General features: G+C 44.2%; 1 protein-coding gene across 1 annotated transcript in view; it reads left to right on the top strand.

Moving 5' to 3' along the window:
• DISC1 (DISC1 scaffold protein) overlaps positions 1 to 18,043 on the top strand; it is a gene marked incomplete at both ends in the record, with an annotated part of 352,917 nt that overhangs the window by 95,787 nt on the left and 239,087 nt on the right. Inside the window, one exon of the mRNA XM_079713831.1 lies at positions 8,214 to 8,361. Within this exon, the coding sequence (XP_079569957.1) occupies positions 8,214 to 8,361 (148 nt within the window). The remainder of the gene's footprint in view (positions 1 to 8,213; positions 8,362 to 18,043) is intronic.

Below are 18,043 nucleotides of genomic sequence, written 5' to 3'. Positions count from 1 at the left end.
TGAGAAATCTGTTCATAGGAACTAATTGAACACCATGTGCAGTTTGATCGTGAAAATGGAGTGGAACCCAAACCAATGGACAGAGAGAATGAATAGGCATTTGAACTTTTTTCATTTGTATGATTTCTAAAAATAGCCTCGGTGCCAGTCGAAGGTTCGGAGGACTGAGAGGCATGTCAACTATTAAATGGTCCCAAATCCTTTAACAGAGGTGGAGAAAGATAAAGGAGCCCGTGAAGGAGAGGCTCAAAAGTGGCCGCTTGGATTTGCAATAGTGTCATTTTATAGGAGGCCCAGGAATCAATGGCCGAATCCTTAAGTTGCGCTGTTGCTTTGCAGAAATGTCCCACAGCCTTGCTGGTGTGGTCAGTCTGCTATAAAGCATTGCTCTTTTCATACCAATAAACTTCAATACTCAGTACACAGAGGTGTTCCATCTATCAGCCGTGCACCTAGATTGCTGAGTGAGTTAGTAATTGCTGAAGTGATTGAGCCATTTGGGTAATGACTGATCATATATCTAAATTCAATTAAAATGAAGAACATGGCATAAAAATTGTTTCATGTAGGAGGATCTGCCATTACATTTTAAACAAGGGTTTCTCTTTCACAGTTTACACATTTTTAAATGGCTGAAAAAAAAATCACACCCAGCTGTGTTTACTTCATAATTCATGCTAGTTGACTCCAGGTAGGAACCCTGCTTGCTGTTGCCTGAATGAACCAGCTGATAATTGCCTTTTATTTCTAAAAATGGAATTTTTTAATCTATCAAAATTCGTTTTTATTAGTTAATTAATTAATTAATTGAAGTATAATTGGTTTACAATGTTGTGTTAGTTTCAGGTGCACAGCAAAGTGATTCAGTTATATGTGTGTGTGTGTGTGTGTGTGTGTATATATATATACACACACACACACATATATATAAAATATTCTTTTCCAGATTCTTTTCCCTTATAGGTTATTACAAAATAGTATAGTTCCCTGTGATATACCATAGGTCCTTGTTAAGGAACACATTTTAAATGTAAAAACATAAAAAGGTTTAAAGTAGTACCATGAAAAGAGATATATCATCCTAATGCTAATCCAAACAAAGCTGGACTGGTTTCTTTTAGGCAGCATATAACTGAATCTTGGTTTTCTACCCAATCTGACTATCTCTACCTTTTAACGGGGGTGTTTAGATGATTTTATATAAAAGTGGAATTTTAAGCAATACATGATCATTGTAAAAACATCTGGAAAGTTCAGAAGTATAAATTAAAAATCACCTTTATTTGAGATAGCCACTGTTAATATTTCGGGGTGTGTGTGTTTTTTAAATTAATTAATTAATTATTTTATTTTTGGCTGCGTTGGGTCTCCGTTGCTGCGCGGGCTTTCTCTAGTTGCGGTGATGGGGGGCTACTCTTCATTGCGGTGCGCAGGCTTCTCATTACTGTGGCTTCTCTTGTTGTGGAGCACGGGCTCTAGGCGTGTGGGCTTCAGTAGTTGTGGCACGCGGGCTCAGTGGTTGTGGCTCGTGGGCTCTAGAGCGCAGGCTCAGTAGTTGTGGCGCACGGGCTTAGTTGCTCTGCAGCATGTGGGATCTTCCCGGACCAGGGCTCGAACTTGTGTCCCTTGCACTGGCAGGTAGATTCTTAACCACTGTGCCACCAGGGAAGCCCTGGGGTGTGTTCTTTTGAACTTTCTTCATTGTGCTGCTAAGTGGCTTTTCCTCCCTTGTCCTCTTTTGGGTTCTCTACTTTGCAGCTATTTGGAAATGAATGTTCCTCCATCTTGTAAGTGCTTTCAACTCATGTCTCCCAATAAACAGCTGGAGAGCTGGATGGGTCTGTCTTCCTAATATATTCAGTAGGGTGAGGCAGTGGCGGCAGGGCTGGTGGTGATGGTGGGGGTGGGAGTGGTGATAACAGTGGTGTCGGAAGTGGTTGGACTGCTGGGGGGCCCCTTACGTGGCTCTTAGAAGTACACGGACAACTGAGCTGCCAGTGGAAATTCAGTCTCCGCAGATTCTGAACGATGAGCACAGAGCACACAGATGCAGTGATCCAGTTTTCCACGGCATCTGTGAAAACATACTTTAGAGACGATTTTTATGGTTCCGAAAATCTGAGGCTTTTATATAAGTGACCAAAATTCAGTTGGTCAGTTACTTCCCTAGGACATTTGGTGATTGACATTTGGTGAAAGAAACATTTTCTTATGAATTTAGTTTTAAGAGTTGAGGCAAAGAGTATTTTGGAGGGACCCATAACCATGCCTTCCTTTGAAAAGCTCATGATCCTGAGGAATTCTGTATGTTTTCTGATGTGTCTGAATACTGCTACTTGAAGCAAGCCAATTGACAGCATTTGTGTGCACACCCTTCACACACACACACACACACTCACACACAGTGCTTGCTAGTCTTATGACACACCTAAGACCTGGGGAAGAACCTGGAAGTTTCATTACTTTTGTTATTTTGATCACTCACCATTCATTTTGCCTGGTAGAGTCTTACTGAGGAAGAACAGATGCTTCAAACCCAATATTCTATGGAAATACTTCACAGTGAATCAACACATATGTACTAAGAACAAGGTGACAGGCTAAGTGCTGAGTGGGCAAGTATCACGGTTAAATTATTGCTTGTCTCCTGAAATTTTTGTATCTCCCCCAAATGTTTGTTTTTCCTTTTATACCACAACCAAAGTGATTTCTTAGTCCTCTTTCCACACACCGGTGAGCTTAAAATATAACATTTCTGGCAATCCTCTTTGGGATACACTGAAAAGCTCTGTGACCCAGGCAGACCAAGCTTACCCTAAGCAGTTTAGCATTAAGAATTTGAGGAAATCAAATCTCCATTTTTAATGCAGAAATCAAAGAGCAGTATAAGTAACCAGTAGGCTTTAAAAAAATAGAATACTTTTCTAAATACTAAACAGCTCAAGATTTTACAGCTGATTTGATAAGCAGTGAAATTGAGAAAAAAATCACCTACAATCGCACGATTGATTGCCCAAACTCTTATTTCCTCCTGGGTTTTTAAAAAACCATATTTATATCTTACAATACAGATCCTATGTGCATATAATTTTGTATCCTGTTTTTCTCTTATAATATTAAAATATTCCCTCACAGTTTTTCTGATTGTTTTTTGACTTGCTACATACCATTCCATATGAGTGGCTGTACCATAGTTTATTTAACCATTCCCCTAGAATTGGATCTGAGGCTGTCTTCACTATTGCCAGTTTGTTTGTTTGTTTGTTTTGGCTTCTGACTGCTTTCTGTGAGAAAGGTGGGTAAGGTGAAAGATGAGTTGATAGTTTGCATGTGCGTAACGCATCCGGGTGTGTATTTCAGGTTATGGTGTACACTGTAGGATGTGATCGTCCCTGTAGAACACAGTGTGAAGCACACAGATTTTGGAGTCAGACAGACCTTGGCTTTATTTCTGAATCCACATAGCGGTGCGACTAACCCAGAAAAATCTCTTAAACTTTCCATGAGCCTCAGTGTTTCAATCTGCAAAGTAGGAACAACCGTGTTTCCCTCACAAGGTCGTTGTGAGGATAACATGATTGATAGATAGCAAGGTAGAATGGTTGCTATTTTTCTGTGTCTACAGTGCTCTTCATACAAATGTAGACATTTATTTATTTATTCAGCCTTTAACCAGTACCTATTGTGTGCCTAGCGCTGAACTAGATATTGGCAGAGATGACTAAGGCTCGGCCCTGCCCAGTGGATGCCAGTCTCCAGGGAGCCCGACAAATGAATAGACAGACAGCATCCCTGTGTGATGGGGAAACTATAGGAGCAGGCATGGCTTCAGGCATGGCTCCTGGGAAGTATAATAGAAAAACCCCAGGGTTTGACCCCAGAAGAGTCAAGGTTCAGATTCTGACTTTGCTGCTTACTCATTCTGAGGCCTTGGGCACATTACTTAAATTCTCTGCATTTTAGGTTCTGCATTTGTATTCCTGCTCTACAAGTTTCTGTGAAGCTCAGAAATAATGTATATATGGTGCCAGACCTGTAATAGATGCTCAGAAATGATTATTATGCCTGAAGGCTTTAGTGCCCCAATAGTGGCTGATTTTTATGATAACGAGTCCAACACACTGAAATGTCAGAGGCTGGCTTGGGTTAGTCTGAAATACATTTTATCACAGTCTTTTTCTTCCTATTAAATGTATTTATTTTATCTTTGGCTGCGTTAGGTCTCTGTTGCTGTGTGTGGGCTTTTCTCCAGTTGTGTCAATTGGGGGCTACTCTTTGTTGCAGTGCGAGGGCTTCTCACTGCGGTGGCTTTTCTTGTTGCGAAGCACGTGCTCTAGGTGCGTGGGCTTCAGTAGTTGTGGTGCATGGGCTTAGTTGCTCCGCAGCATGTGGGATCTTCCCAGACCAGAGGTCGAACCCGTGTCCCCTGCATTGGCAGGCGGATTCTTAACCACTGCGCCACCAGGGAAGCCCTTTTATCACAGTCTTGTTCTTTGTAAACTGGTCATCTCACACGATGTGTACGGTCATGTGGAATTGTTACAATATTCTGCTCTCAATGAATAGCATTTCTTATGTACAAACCAAGGGAAAATGATTTAGGAAGACATTGATTGCTTCTTAACTTTAAAGGGCCTCCTTAGAATGTAGAATGGCTGCACAGCCAAGAAAATGGTTTACACCATATATTCTGTCATCCCACAGACAGAACAAGACAGTAGGAATTGAATCTGTTTAGCAGGATGTCTTTATGTGTGAAGATTTCTTGCTGCTCTGTAAATGCCTATTTGCTTATTTATGCATAGATGTAGAAGGTGCTTTTCTTTCATTCTGTTTCCATATTGTCATGCAAGTAACAGGCACTTAGGACTGAGGTGCCAGTGAATAACAGATGAGCACTGCCCCTAAATTAAACATTAATAAGTATGCTGTAGCAGCATCAAAAAATGCATTTGTTTGATCCAAAGTGGAATGAGAGGTTGGTTAGCATTTTCTTTGCTGAGGTCCTACAAATAAAGTGTGTTAGAATCATAAAGTAAATTTACAGTGTCATTAAGAACATATTCAATGCATCATTTTGCTTAGCGCTTGGTAATGTCTTTCATGGTTAACTTTGTTTTTACTATTCAGCGTTGTTTACAAATGTGACCCAAATTCTAAATTGTTGGTGTTCTATCAGTCAGATGGTTAGTCAACCACATTCATTCAGCACCTGCTATGTGCAGCATTCTCTACAATTCTGGCTTTCGATCTCGAGCTACAAACTGAAATCAGATGAACAGTGTCTGCAGAAATCTTGCAGACGTTTACAAGAAAGAAAAGCCAGAGACAGTGAAGTTATGTTTCCTCAAACCACTGGCCAGAGAGAGAGCATGATGGGAGAGATTTTCTTAGAGAAACAGCAGGATTCACACAAATGACGTGAAGTCACAAATACAGCATTTAGTTGTGCTAAATGGGATAGCCATTGGGAGGATGGAGTGGGTGATAAGTTAGAAATTAGAGACAATAGTAAGCTATAAAGTCGGTGATAACCATCCTAGTGCACTTTTTCTTTTTTAAAAAATTTTATTTTATATTAGAGTATAGTTGATTTACAATGTTGTGTTAGTTTCAGGTGTACAGCAAAGTGATTCGTTTATACGTATTTACATATCTATTCTTTTTCAGATTCTTTTCCCATATAGGTTATTACAGAATATTGAGTAGAGTTCCCTGTGCTCTACAGTAGGTCCTTGTTGATTATCTATTTTATACATAGTTGCGTGTATACGTTAATCTCAAACTCTTAATTTATCCCTCCCCACCACGTTTCCACTTTGGTGACCATAAGTTTGTTCTTGAAGTCCCTGAGTCTGCTTCTGTCTTGTAAATAAGTTCATTTGTGTCATTTTTTTAAAGATTCCACATGTAAGTGATATCATAGGGTATTTGTCTTTCTGTTTCTGACTTACTTCACTTAGTATGATAATCTCTAGGCCCATCCATGTTGCTGCAAATGGCATTATTTCATTTTTTTTTATGGCTGAGTAATGTCCCATTGTATATATGTACCACATCTTCTTTTATCCATTCTTCTCTCGATGGACATTTAGGTTGCTTCCATGTCTTGGCTATTGTAAATAGTGCTGCAGTGAACACTGAGGTGCATGTATCTTTTTGAATTATGGTTTTCTCTGGATATATGCCCAGGAGTGGGATTGCTGGGTCGTATGGTAGTTCTATTTTTAGTTTTTTAAGGAACCTCCACACTGTTCTCCATAGTGGCTGTATCAATTTACATTCCCACCAGCAGTGCAAGAGGGTTCCCTCTTCTCCACAGCCTCTCCACTATTTATTGTTTGTAGACTTTTCGATGATGGCCATTCTGACTGGTGTGGAGTGATCTAGTGCACTTTTTAAAATCATAAAATAGAAATAACTTAAGATAGCCACACTTCTGCAGATGAATGACAGCACAGAACATACCTAATCACAGCTGTTTCCTGGGATAATTCATATTTTCCTTTGCCATTCGTTGTGAATGTGATTCTTAGCAGTCAATTTCCCATTTCCAGTGTTTGCTTTTGCTGGATCAGCTTGTGTTCTCTGCGGACTTTTCACCTGGCAGTGGGAGGGTGCAGTTTACAATGTGGTGGCCGGCAGAGGGAGGCCAGCCTGGGTTTCTGACTTTCTTGTGGACACTTGAAGGCCAGGACTTGCTGGCACTACTAATAATAGCCAATCCTTTTGGACACGTGCTGGGTGCCAGGCATGGTGCTAAATGCTTTGTGTGGATTATCTCATTTAATCCTCAGAAGATCTTATGATGTCCGGACTATTATTAGGCCTGTTTCTGCATTAGGAAATTGAAGCTTAGAAAGGTTAAGTCACTTGAAGGTCAGACAGCTAGAAATGTCAGAGTTGAGGTGCAAACTCAGTTTTCTCCTAATCCCTATGTAATAGTATCTTAATACATCTTTACCACTGCATCAGTATGTTATTTTAAAGCATATAAGGTAAGAACTTTATCGCTTTTCATTGAAGTTTTGATTTTATTCAGCAAGAAATAAGGAAATAACTGAATAATAAAGTAAATAAATTAATAAAAATGTAAAAATTAATTAAAATAAAATATTTTAAAAGTATGAAGCTTTGGCGTTAGAGAACGGGTCAGGTACCTTTCGGCGTTATCCTAGAAGACCTGTCAGGCCAGACGCCACCGTGTGTTCTAAGTGTAGCATCTGAATTAGCTCTGCTGTCTCTTTGAAGAAGGTGGCACAGACTGAGAGCCCTGGCAGTAGCTGTCACTTGGTCTTGAACAGGAAGTAGACGACCCTTTCTGGTATTGCTAGAATGAATCCTTGGCAAATTCTCTGAGCAAGTTTCTGGTTACTGGTCACAAGGCATACGGTAAATTGACGGGGAGGTCTTGCAGTTGACATCCCCAGAGGCTCAGGGTTGCTGCACACGACACCTGAGCCTGCCTCCCCTCCACCCAAGCTGAAGCAGGTCTCTGGTCAGCTGTAGTGTGACAGTTTGAACATCACTTCTGTGACTTCAGTAATTGGGACTGGTTCTCTGTTGATGGACAGTTTCTAAGGAAACATTCTCAAAAATCAACATTTGGGCACTGATATTTTTCTTTTTTTTTTTTTGCGGTACGCGGGCCTTTCACTGCTGTGGCCTCTCCCGTTGCAGAGCACAGGCTCCGGATACGCAGGCTCAGCGGCCATGGCTCACGGGCCCAGCCGTTCCGCGGCATGTGGGATCCTCCCGGACCGTGGCACAAACCCGCATCCCCTGCATCGGCAGGCGGACCCTCAACCACTGTGCCACCAGGGAAGCCCCGTGAGCATTGATATTTTTCAACCGGTTATACAGACTCATCAAAATTAGCAGGTTTTCTCCCAAATAGCCATCATGGTTTTAAAAATAATTAGTATGATGTATCCTCCTATGTGATGGTCATAATGATAATCATCATATAAATACATAGACTGTAACCTCTGAGAGTTAGAAGAACGAAAGCTAGTGGGGCTGTGTTTTCAATAAAAAGATGGAAGATTCTTAAAAGCATGAACCAAGAGATGAAAGTGATGACCTAGAAACAGGTGACCTTTGTATTATGTCATTGAGGTGACTGTTGGCTGGGGGTGGAGCCCAGGGACACTGGATTGTCTATTTTGAGTTTTATGGTTCTTTATTCCCCTCTCATCATTTTTGTTTTCCAGCTGAGATGATCCAACAAAGATTAGAAGCCCTGGAGAAAGAGAGAAGCAGCCTGCACTTTCAGCTCCCTTCACAGCAGCCGGCCCTCAGTGGCCTCCTGGGCCACCTGAGGGCACAGGCCCAGGCCACCCTGCACCGGGCGGCCCAGAGGTACATACTCTCCCCTGGGGGCCCTTTTCCCTCTACCCGCTCCTGAGTGGCGAAGAGCCCGGGAGACCCTTCACTGCGTTTTCCAGGAAGCACCCGTCTGCCGGTTGGACAGGTGAGGGCTCCTTCCAGAGGCAGGGACCGGGGTGGGTCACACGCCCTAGGAAGCCCTTCTGCTAAGTGCCAGCAGGGCCTGTCGACAAGCCCAGGCACGACTGGGTGCTAAGCTCCCCCGGGAAGCCCACCCACCCCCTGAGAAGGTGGAGGTGGATTTCCTTTTGCCAAGGGCAGCTGGGTCTCCTGTCATCCTGTAAGATCCACAGATGGTCCCCTCTGACTGAGGGATGAAAACACATCCTCCTCCTGACTCTTCCTCCAGAGCATCTTCTGCTCTTTCGGCTACCCAAGGGTCTCCCAGGACCGGAACTAGATGGAGGGCAGAAGCTATTTCTAATTCGGTGGCTCTCAATCCTGGCTGCACGTTTGAATCACCTGGAGAGTTTTTAAATGTCCAGCTTCTTCCCCAGACCAGCTAAGTCAGGCTCTCTGGGGCCGGGTCCCAGGTGCTGGCCTGTTGGAAAAGTCTGTGAACCATTGTTCTCATCTGTCTGCTGGTGACCTCTCTCCTTGGGTAAAGGCTTGAGGGGGAAGGGGTAGTGATGAATGCGATTAGCCTAACCAGAGCACAGGTCTGCTTCTACTTGGGTATAAACACGGCCACAGCAATTACACTTTATTTCCAACTTCCAGTGGGCTCTGACCATCACAGGCCTGTCCAGCCTAGTCCTCATTTTACATTCAGTTGATCTTGGCAGCTCTGTAGGACCCGTCTTGACAGCGAGGCTGGTTGTTTTCTCACGTGCCTGTCCTGCAGTTTTGCGGGAATCACGTAGCAGAGTGCCTGGCACCTGGTAGGTGCTTCCTTATAATTGTTGGTTGAGTGAACTTTTACATGATTCTCTTAAAGAACAGGTGAATCTCACATCCCATTTCTATTCTTTTTTCATCTGACATTGAAGTATCACCTTGTTTCCTGCCCCCTTCTCACACAGGCCCTTCCCAAATTGACGTTCTACTTAATTCTTTCTTTCTTTCAATCTTTGGAGGTGTTTCTGGTCCTCCACCCCAGTCTCGGGCCGTTTTTAGCATCTGCCAGTGTATTGTGTTTCTATTAATTTAACAAACACTTGCATAACACTCTTACTTGCGCAAGAGTTACTAAGTGCTTTAAGAAGGAACTCATTTTTTAAAAATTTTCACTGTGATGAAATATACATAACATAAAATTTACTATTTCAACCATTTGTAAGTATACAATTCAGTGGCATTAGGTACATTCACACTGTTGTGCAGCCATCACCACCATCATCTCCAGAACTTTGTCATCTTCCAAAACTGAAACTCTGTCCCCATTAAACACTTAACTCCCTGCTCTCCTACCTTGTCGGTGGGAATATAAATTGGTGCGGCCACTATGGAAAACAGTATGGAGGTTCCTTAAAAAACTGAAAATAGAGCGATGGTATGATCGTGCAATCCCACTCCTGGGCAAGTATCTAGAGAAAACTCTAATTTGATAAGATACATGCCCCTCTATGTTCATAGAAGCACTAGTTACAATAGCCAAGACATGGAAGCAACCTAAGTGTCCATCGACAGATGAATGGATAAAGAAGATGTGGTACATATATACAATGGAATATTACTCAGCCATAAAAAAGAATGAAATAATGCCATTTGCAGCAACATGGATGGGCCTAGAGATTATCATACCTAAGTGAAGTAAGTCAGACAAAGGCAGAGAAAGACAAATACCATATGATAACATTTATATGTGGAATCTGAAATATCATACAATTGATCTTATTTCCAAAACAGAAACAGACTCACAGACATATAAAACAAACTTATGGTTACCAAAAGGGGAAAGGTGGGGGGAGAGGGATAAATTAGGAGTTTGGGATTAGCAGATACACACTGCTATATATAGAGTAGCTAAACAGCAAGGTCCTACTGTATAGCACAGGGAACTGTATTCAGTATCTTGTAATAAACTATGATGGAAAGAATATGAGGAAGAATATATATATATATATATATATATATATATATATATATATATTTATGTATCTGAATCACTTTGCTGTATACCAGAAACTAACACAGCATTGTAAATCAACTATACTTCAATTAAAAAAACCCCATTAACTCCCTTGTCCCCCCTTCCCAGCCCCTGGCAACCACCATTTCTACTTTCTGTCTCTATGAATTTGACTAGTCTGGGTACCTCACATTAGTGGGATCATATGGTATTTGTCCTTTTGTGACTAGCTTATTTCACTGGGCCAAGGTTCGTCTATGTTGTGACATGTCAGAATTTCCTTCCTATTGGAGGCTGAATCATGTTCCATTGTATTACATACCACATTTTGCTTATCTATTCTTCTTTTGATGAATAAGAAGTAATTCATTGAATCCTCAAGACAATTCCAGGGGGTTGTAGATTTTGTATATTGATATATGTATCTCTATGGAGATTACATCATCATCATCTACATCCCTCTCTGTATTTAGAGATGAGGAAACGAGGCCCAGGAAGCCTTCAGGGACTTGTGCAGGCCCCCAGTGGGTGGGTACTGAGCCTGGGCACAAACCTCGCGTCTGGCTTGAGTCCCAGTTTGGAACTAGCTTCCCGCGCTCTCTCTCTGAGTCCAAGCTGCCACCTGCTCTCCAATGATCATCTCTTTAGCTACACATGATGTGGTTAGAGAGTGATGCTTTGTTATGGTCTCAGCTGCGTGTCTCATAGAACACAGTGAACTAAAATAAAGGCCATGTCCTGCTTTCTCACTCAGGTTACACCCCCTGCCCTTTCTCATATTTGACTGTGACCCATAAAGATAGCGTGTTCACGTCGCTCAACCGAATATGTTCTCCACAGAAGTGTATTATTAATCATTTATGAAGCCCATATAAACCCGCGGCGTACCTTGTTCACCCTGTCTGCTTTCCTCACAGGAGTTACCTGGATGCTGTTTTTAGTTCCCATTCACTTTTTGAGCCCACCGGGCTCTGATTTCTATCTCGGCTGCTACCAAAGTTGGTAATGATTTTCTAGTTGCTCAATTTAAAAGACATGTTAAAATGCTTCTTCTGTGCATTGTCACGGCACCATCTAGAACTTTTGATCAATTGGATTCATCCCTGAAACTCTCTCACCTTGGCCTTCTCAAATCACTCTTTCGTGCTCTTGCTGCCCTGCTGGCCGTTCCTTTCCATCTCTGAAGAGCTCCTGTTTCTCTCCCCGACCCCTTCATATTGATGCTCCCCTGTCTTCTGTTCTTCTCCATCCTCTCCTCCCACTTTATATACTCTCCCTGGGGGATCTCAGATACTCCTGTGCTTCAGGTACCACTAATGTACTAATTTCCCTCAAATTTCTTTTTCTTTTTTTTCAATTATTTTGGCCACGCTGTGCAGCATGTGGGATCTTACTTCCCCGACCAGGGATTGAACCCGGGCCCCCTGCACTGGGAGCACAGAGTCTTAACCACTGGACCACCAGGGAAGTTCCTAATTTCCCTCAAATTTCTATCCCTACCCCTGGTCTCTCTCTAAAATTCCAGCCCACAACTCGGCTTTCTTTTGAACAACTCCCTGAGCTTTACTAAGTGTACTACCTTTTTACCTTAAAAATTTACTGTTGTTTTATTCTTGCCTTTACTAAATTGACTATCTTTTAAAACTATCTAGTTATTAAATTTACTCTCTTTGTCCCCGGTCAGTTCCTGCTCCTGTATCCCCAGTCTCAGTGACTTATGCCACCATCTACCCAGTGAACCAAGTAAGAACTCTGGTTCAGCCTCGGCTCCTCCCCTTAGGCCTTACTCCCCAGTCTAACTGGGGACCAAGTCCTGTGGACTCTGCTGGATTCCTGATCCCAGTATTACTCCCTCTCATTCATCTTCCGTGATGCCTCAGGTGGAAACGTCGTGTCATGCACGGTGGCCCTCATCGTTCTTGGGATAAGGTCTGTGCTGCTTAGCATGACATTCAAAGCTTTTCCAGTGCAGCTCTTGCCTAGCTTTCCAGCAGCCGGAATTTCACTAGGCGTCATCAGCCCCTGCAGTTGACACATGCTGAAGTAGTAGAAGTTGTCACCTAACTGTTGCTCATTCTTCACAACTCAGCTCAGCTCCCATCCTTGTGAAACCTTGCCCGTATCAGTCACAGCATCTACCCCTTGAATGACTGGAGCACCTTGAATGACCTCACCCCTGCCTTGGCTCTTAAGTTACTCTGTTTCCTTGAATATCTGTCTACTCTGACAGACTGTGAGCTCCTCGAGGACAAGACTGTATTGTATTTATCTTTTTATTCCTAGACACCAGAGCAGTGGCTGACCTATGATAAGTATTCCATAAATATTCACTGAATGAATGAATGTGATACATATGTGTATCTACATGTAGGTTCACCAAGATGCATGTGTATAGAGAGGGGGAGAGGGAGAACCTTCACTCTAACGTGGTTCAGTTGCCCTGGAGAAAACACTCCTTCAGCCTTGCTTTTGACACACCCAGCAAGGAGGAGGTTCACAGTATCTTCTTTTAAATTAATTAATTAATTAAATTCTGACTGCCTTGGGTCTTCGTTGACGCATGCAGGCTTTCCCTAGTTGCGGCGAGCAGGGGCAGAGTTGTGGTGCGCGGGCTTCTCATTGCGGTGGCTTCTCTTGTTGCAGAGCACGGGCTCTAGGTGCACAGGCTTCAGTAGTTGTGGCGCATGGGCTCAGTAGTTGTGGCTCATAGGCTCTAGAGAGCAGGCTCAGTAGTTGTGGTGCACGGGCTTGGCTGCTCCGCGGCATGTGGGATCTTCCTGGACCAGGGCTCAAGCCCGTGTCCCCTGCATTGGCAGGCGGATTCTTAACCACTGAGCCACCAGGGAAGTCCCCACAGTATCTTGAAGAACCCCCGACTGGAGCGCCAGGAAACCTGGATTTGGTCCTGTCTCTTGCACTACCCAGCTCTTTGTGACCTGACGTAGTTTCCTACCTTCTCCACACTTGACTCCCCTCATGAGAAAAGGAGGGGGTTGAATTAGATCGCTCTTTTCCACACTTCAGTTATTTAAGCATTATGTTGGCTTTTCTCGTGCCAAAGCCATCTGTCCCATTATTAACACAATTAGAGAACAATGACTCAAAATCAGTTCCTTTCTTACGCTTTTCTACTGCGTGTTAACATAATTACATAGTCATTAATAATTTAAAAAATTGTCTCTCGGGGGGCTTCCCTGGTGGCGCAGTGGTTGAGAGTCCACCTGCCGATGCAGGGGACACGGGTTCGTGCCCCGGTGCAGGAAGATCCCACGTGCCGCGGAGCGGCTGGGCCCGTGAGCCATGGTCGCTGAGCCTGCGCGTCCGGAGCCTGTGCTCCGCAACGGGAGAGGCCACAACAGTGAGAGGCCCGCGTACCGCCAAAAAAAAAAAAAAAAAAAAAATTGTCTCTCACTGTGCCAACTGCTCATCCAGCCTGTGACGTTTCTCATCAGCAGGATTATGTGGACTCGCCGGTTTCCCCTGAACCAGAGGCTTTGACTGCAGTTCTCACAGTGGCCACTAGGGGGACGGGGTGTCTGGCCTGAGCGCAGGCAGCCAGAGCCTGGATGGGAAGTTTTCTCCCAGGCCAGGGGCTTTCCGAGTCCAGGGAGAAACAGAATGCTTTCCAATGATGGTGCTTTTCCTGTAGAAATAAAAAAGTTGCATTGGCATGGCACATTTTCAATACTGATTAATAACAACACAAATAAGTACCTCTTCGCTTTGTTGGGATCAAGGGTTTCCTAGAGGATCTAATGAAAGCTATAGATTTCTTCCATCACAGAACCACGTATGTACAAACATACGGACAACTGCATACAAACACTTGCATGCAGATCTTCTGAGCTTATTGATTCCCTCTCCAGGGGGCCTTTGGCTCTCAAGTTAAGAAAATTTGGTTTAGAATAAGATCTGAGGAAATGTAAACACCCAAGTACAATCAGGTACTTCATTTGTAATTTTCACTGTCATTTTGTTCATAATAATCCCTGTTTAATTCATCTTTCTAAAAAGCACTGTTTAATTCTCTGTGTGTCAACCTGAATCATACTGTATTTGTCCAGGTCCTTCCAGCAGCCCAGGGAGTGTTAGCTGTCACCGCAGGGGTTAACTGGGCTCCTCTAAAGCAGATTACTGGTACTCAAATGGTTTGGTATCCGTCTCTCTCTGTCTTTGGTACTGCACTGCTCTGTAATATAACTGGGTCACTGGGGGTGTCTCTACTCAGCAGGGTACAAAGCCATCGTGGTTTGTCTGTTCTCTGGTCTGCTGTGCTCTGTTGAACACATTTTCCCCATTTCTGTGGTATCTTGGGCAGAAAATACAGATGTCTGGGGCATTTTCAGTTACTGATGCTCATCCAGTTTGAAGCATCATTCGTACGTCCAATTCAAATCTTCCCCTGTCCAGTGTTTGTAATCCTCTCCTTGTGGGCCATTGCTGCCCCCCGGCCAACAGAGGTGCTGATACCCCCGTGAATACGTGCTGATACATCCCCTCCCTTGTGGGACTCAGGTGCGGGGTCCCCAGAGGCCACTGCAGCACCTCCCTGACGTGAACACAATCTCTCTACCCCATGGGGGCAACCACCGTTTTTCACGTATCACCCAACCTCTTTCCCTGGGTCTCCTTGGCCAGTGGGCGCCCTTGTGGGGAGGATCCCTTTTGTTATGTTCACTTGATTCACAGGAAGCTCACGAATCTTTGCCACACTGAACAGTGGGTGTGCGGGTCGGCTGGTTCCAGGCCCTCTGCCCTGCTGTGGCTCTCCCGTTCCTTCATCCCTGCTCGACGGGCAGTGGTGCATCACAAAGTTGGTGTGTGGGCGGGGATTGCCGCAGAGACTTGATGCCCCGTGTCCCAACCCCTTGGCCTCCCTCTGATTCCCTCTCCAGCTGTGGACGCTTTTGTGCCCACAGACAGCTTTGCACCCGATAGTCTTCTCTGCCACGGGGCTTTCCCTGCCTCTTGTGAGGAAGGGGAGTGAGTGATGCCCCTGAGGGCAGATTAATGCTCCAACTTCCCCACATCCAGGGGGACAGCTTCGAGGAGTGTTCCACACATTTTCTCCCAGGACGTTTCTCAGTTGGTTGGCGCCCCAGTTGCCTTTGTGGTGATCAGCTCAATAGCACACGGTTTATTGACTTTTCCTCCTTCCTACTACCCACTCTGGTTTCTTGGGAATCACTTTGCCAAAAAGCAGCCCGAACTCAGCTCCTTGTCTTAGATTTTGCTCCAAAGAGAACCAGACGCAGATAGAGATTCATATGGGAGAACCAGACGTCAGCCTTCCTTGCAGGACACCCCCTGGCTGGAAGAGGGGCTCTAGTGGACTTGCTTTTCCTTCATTTGGTTTGGGTAGGAGAGTTTACTCCCTGTTTGCCCCCATGCGGGGCTGGGGGCTTGGGCAGGGAAGCATCTCTCATGAAGACTCCATTTCCTGCATGGTCAACATGGTGGTGAGTGAGGGTGCTGGTGGTTTGCAGCTTGTGCAGCCCTGGGTGGACACTTCCCTCACTGCTCCTGATTTGGGGTGGAGGGCATTTAGGCCTGTGTCCTTCAGCGTTTGCGTCTGATTCTGGAGCAACTGGAAAATTCCACCTCAACATCCTAGCACAGCAATGATCGGGAATCTACTTTTGCTGTATCTTTCACCCAGTCCAAAGAAAGTTAGTTATTTTTTTCGTTTCTCCTAAGAGAGAGGTTTGGTCTACTGTGCACATATGACTGATAATTTTCTCATTAATACTTTGCTTTTCTCTGACTGTACGTCCTCTGTGTTTTCCCACTGGACCTTCACCACCATGTACATGAAAATGGGTCATATTTACATCTTCAGTTGTGTGTGTGCACGTGTGTGTGTGTATGCAAAGTGTCCTTTATCAAAGACCTTTTCCCAATAGATAACTTAAAACACAAGTAAACAAAGTACAACAGAGTTTAAAAACAAAGATATATGATGGTTTTCCAATGTGGCTTATCAAGGCAGGGCTCTGGTTTGCCTGTCCAGATACTTCCTGCTCACCTACCTCCTTTCTGATTGGAACAGATGAATGTTGTGGAGCTCATGATGCTCTGGACTGAGTCATTTTTCCTCTTACCAGCTCTTCCTCTCTTCCCTTTGAAACATGTGATTCTTTATTTCCATTTAACTGTCGTGTCGGGACCATCACACCACAGAATTCAGCGATGATCGGCTCTAAGTTCACAGGCTGGAATGGAGATACACAGCAAAAGAAAATAACTGTTACAGACACATTTTACCAGAGATGTAAAATGAGGTGGCATAAAAATGATCACTGTTGGGCTTCCCTGGTGGCGCAGTGGTTGAGAGTCCGCCTGCCGATGCAGGGGACACGGGTTCGTGCCCCGGTCTGGGAGGATCCCACATGCTGCGGAGCGGCTTGGCCCATGAGCCATGGCCATTGAGCCTGCGTGTCCGGAGCCTGTGCTCCGCAACGGGAGAGGCCACAACAGTGAGAGGCCCACATACCGCAAAAAAAAAAAAAAAAAAAAAAAAAAAAAAATGATCACTGTTACCAACATGGCAGGAGACGTTTCTGAACCCCTAATCACAGCTAGAACCAAATGGGGACTAGCACGGCCTGTGTCTCTCCCAGGAGGCCCACCTCTGATCCCTTGTCATCACCTTGAGAAGTAAGGGAGGAAGGAAAAGAGGAGAAAAACCAGTTGAAGGGAGTCACAGAAGACTCATTGGAATTTGTTTTAACATCAGTGGCTTATAGATAAAACTTCCAAATAAAGGTCTCCTGTGTCATCCTCTTTGCTCAAATTCAGCTGAAGTCTGTCTGAAGCCTGTTGTATTGGGCATGGTTATTATAAACCCAAGTAAATGTCCACGTGCCCCTCCTGCAAGGCTGTCATCTCTCTGTGTGGGATAAGATTATAGAAATCAATGATGTCCACTTTTCTAAGATGTATGACTTTTACTCCACTCTCCTTACTTTTAGACCCAAATCAGATATATGAGGAAGAACTGTAAAGTTACCTACATTGTCCCTGGCAAATTTACAATGTTCAGTTGTGCCATCAGAGTGGCCTCAGTCATTTATGACATTGTTTGTTGGCTAAGAAAGCTATTTCCAGATTTAACGCACACTTCATTGATTGCATAACTGGCCCAAACTACTTCCTTATCACCATCTTCCCACCGAGGGAGAGATGGAAACACATTCGTCGGATGACATACATTTGATAGAATAGCCCTCGATATGGAGCAGCAGTTGGCAAAGGTATTCAGAAGGTCCTACTCAAGTCTTGTTGCCGGAAGTGGTCATCTGAGCTGAGGTTTTCCTCACTGTGAAAATGAGAGCATCCATTTTGGTTCTTTCCTCAATTAAAACTCTACGATTCCAGCAGGGGCACCACATAGCAATTTTTCTGGCATCGTGATGACTGTCCGTCATTCCTGTCTGGAAAGGGACCCTCTGTGTTATACGTACAACTGTATAAACCACAGCAATTGCCAAGAGCTGTTCTGGCACGGGATGTCCCAGCCGGTGGAATGTCTGGGTTCCCCTCTGCCCTGTCTCACTCTAGACGTTCCTGAAGGCGGCCCTCCAA

The sequence above is a fragment of the Hyperoodon ampullatus genome (genome assembly GCF_949752795.1).
Source record: "Hyperoodon ampullatus genome assembly, chromosome: 1".
NCBI lineage: Eukaryota > Metazoa > Chordata > Mammalia > Artiodactyla > Ziphiidae > Hyperoodon > Hyperoodon ampullatus.
The sequence above is the reverse complement of the archived record's forward strand: the minus strand, read 5'-3'. Positions and strand labels throughout refer to the sequence as shown.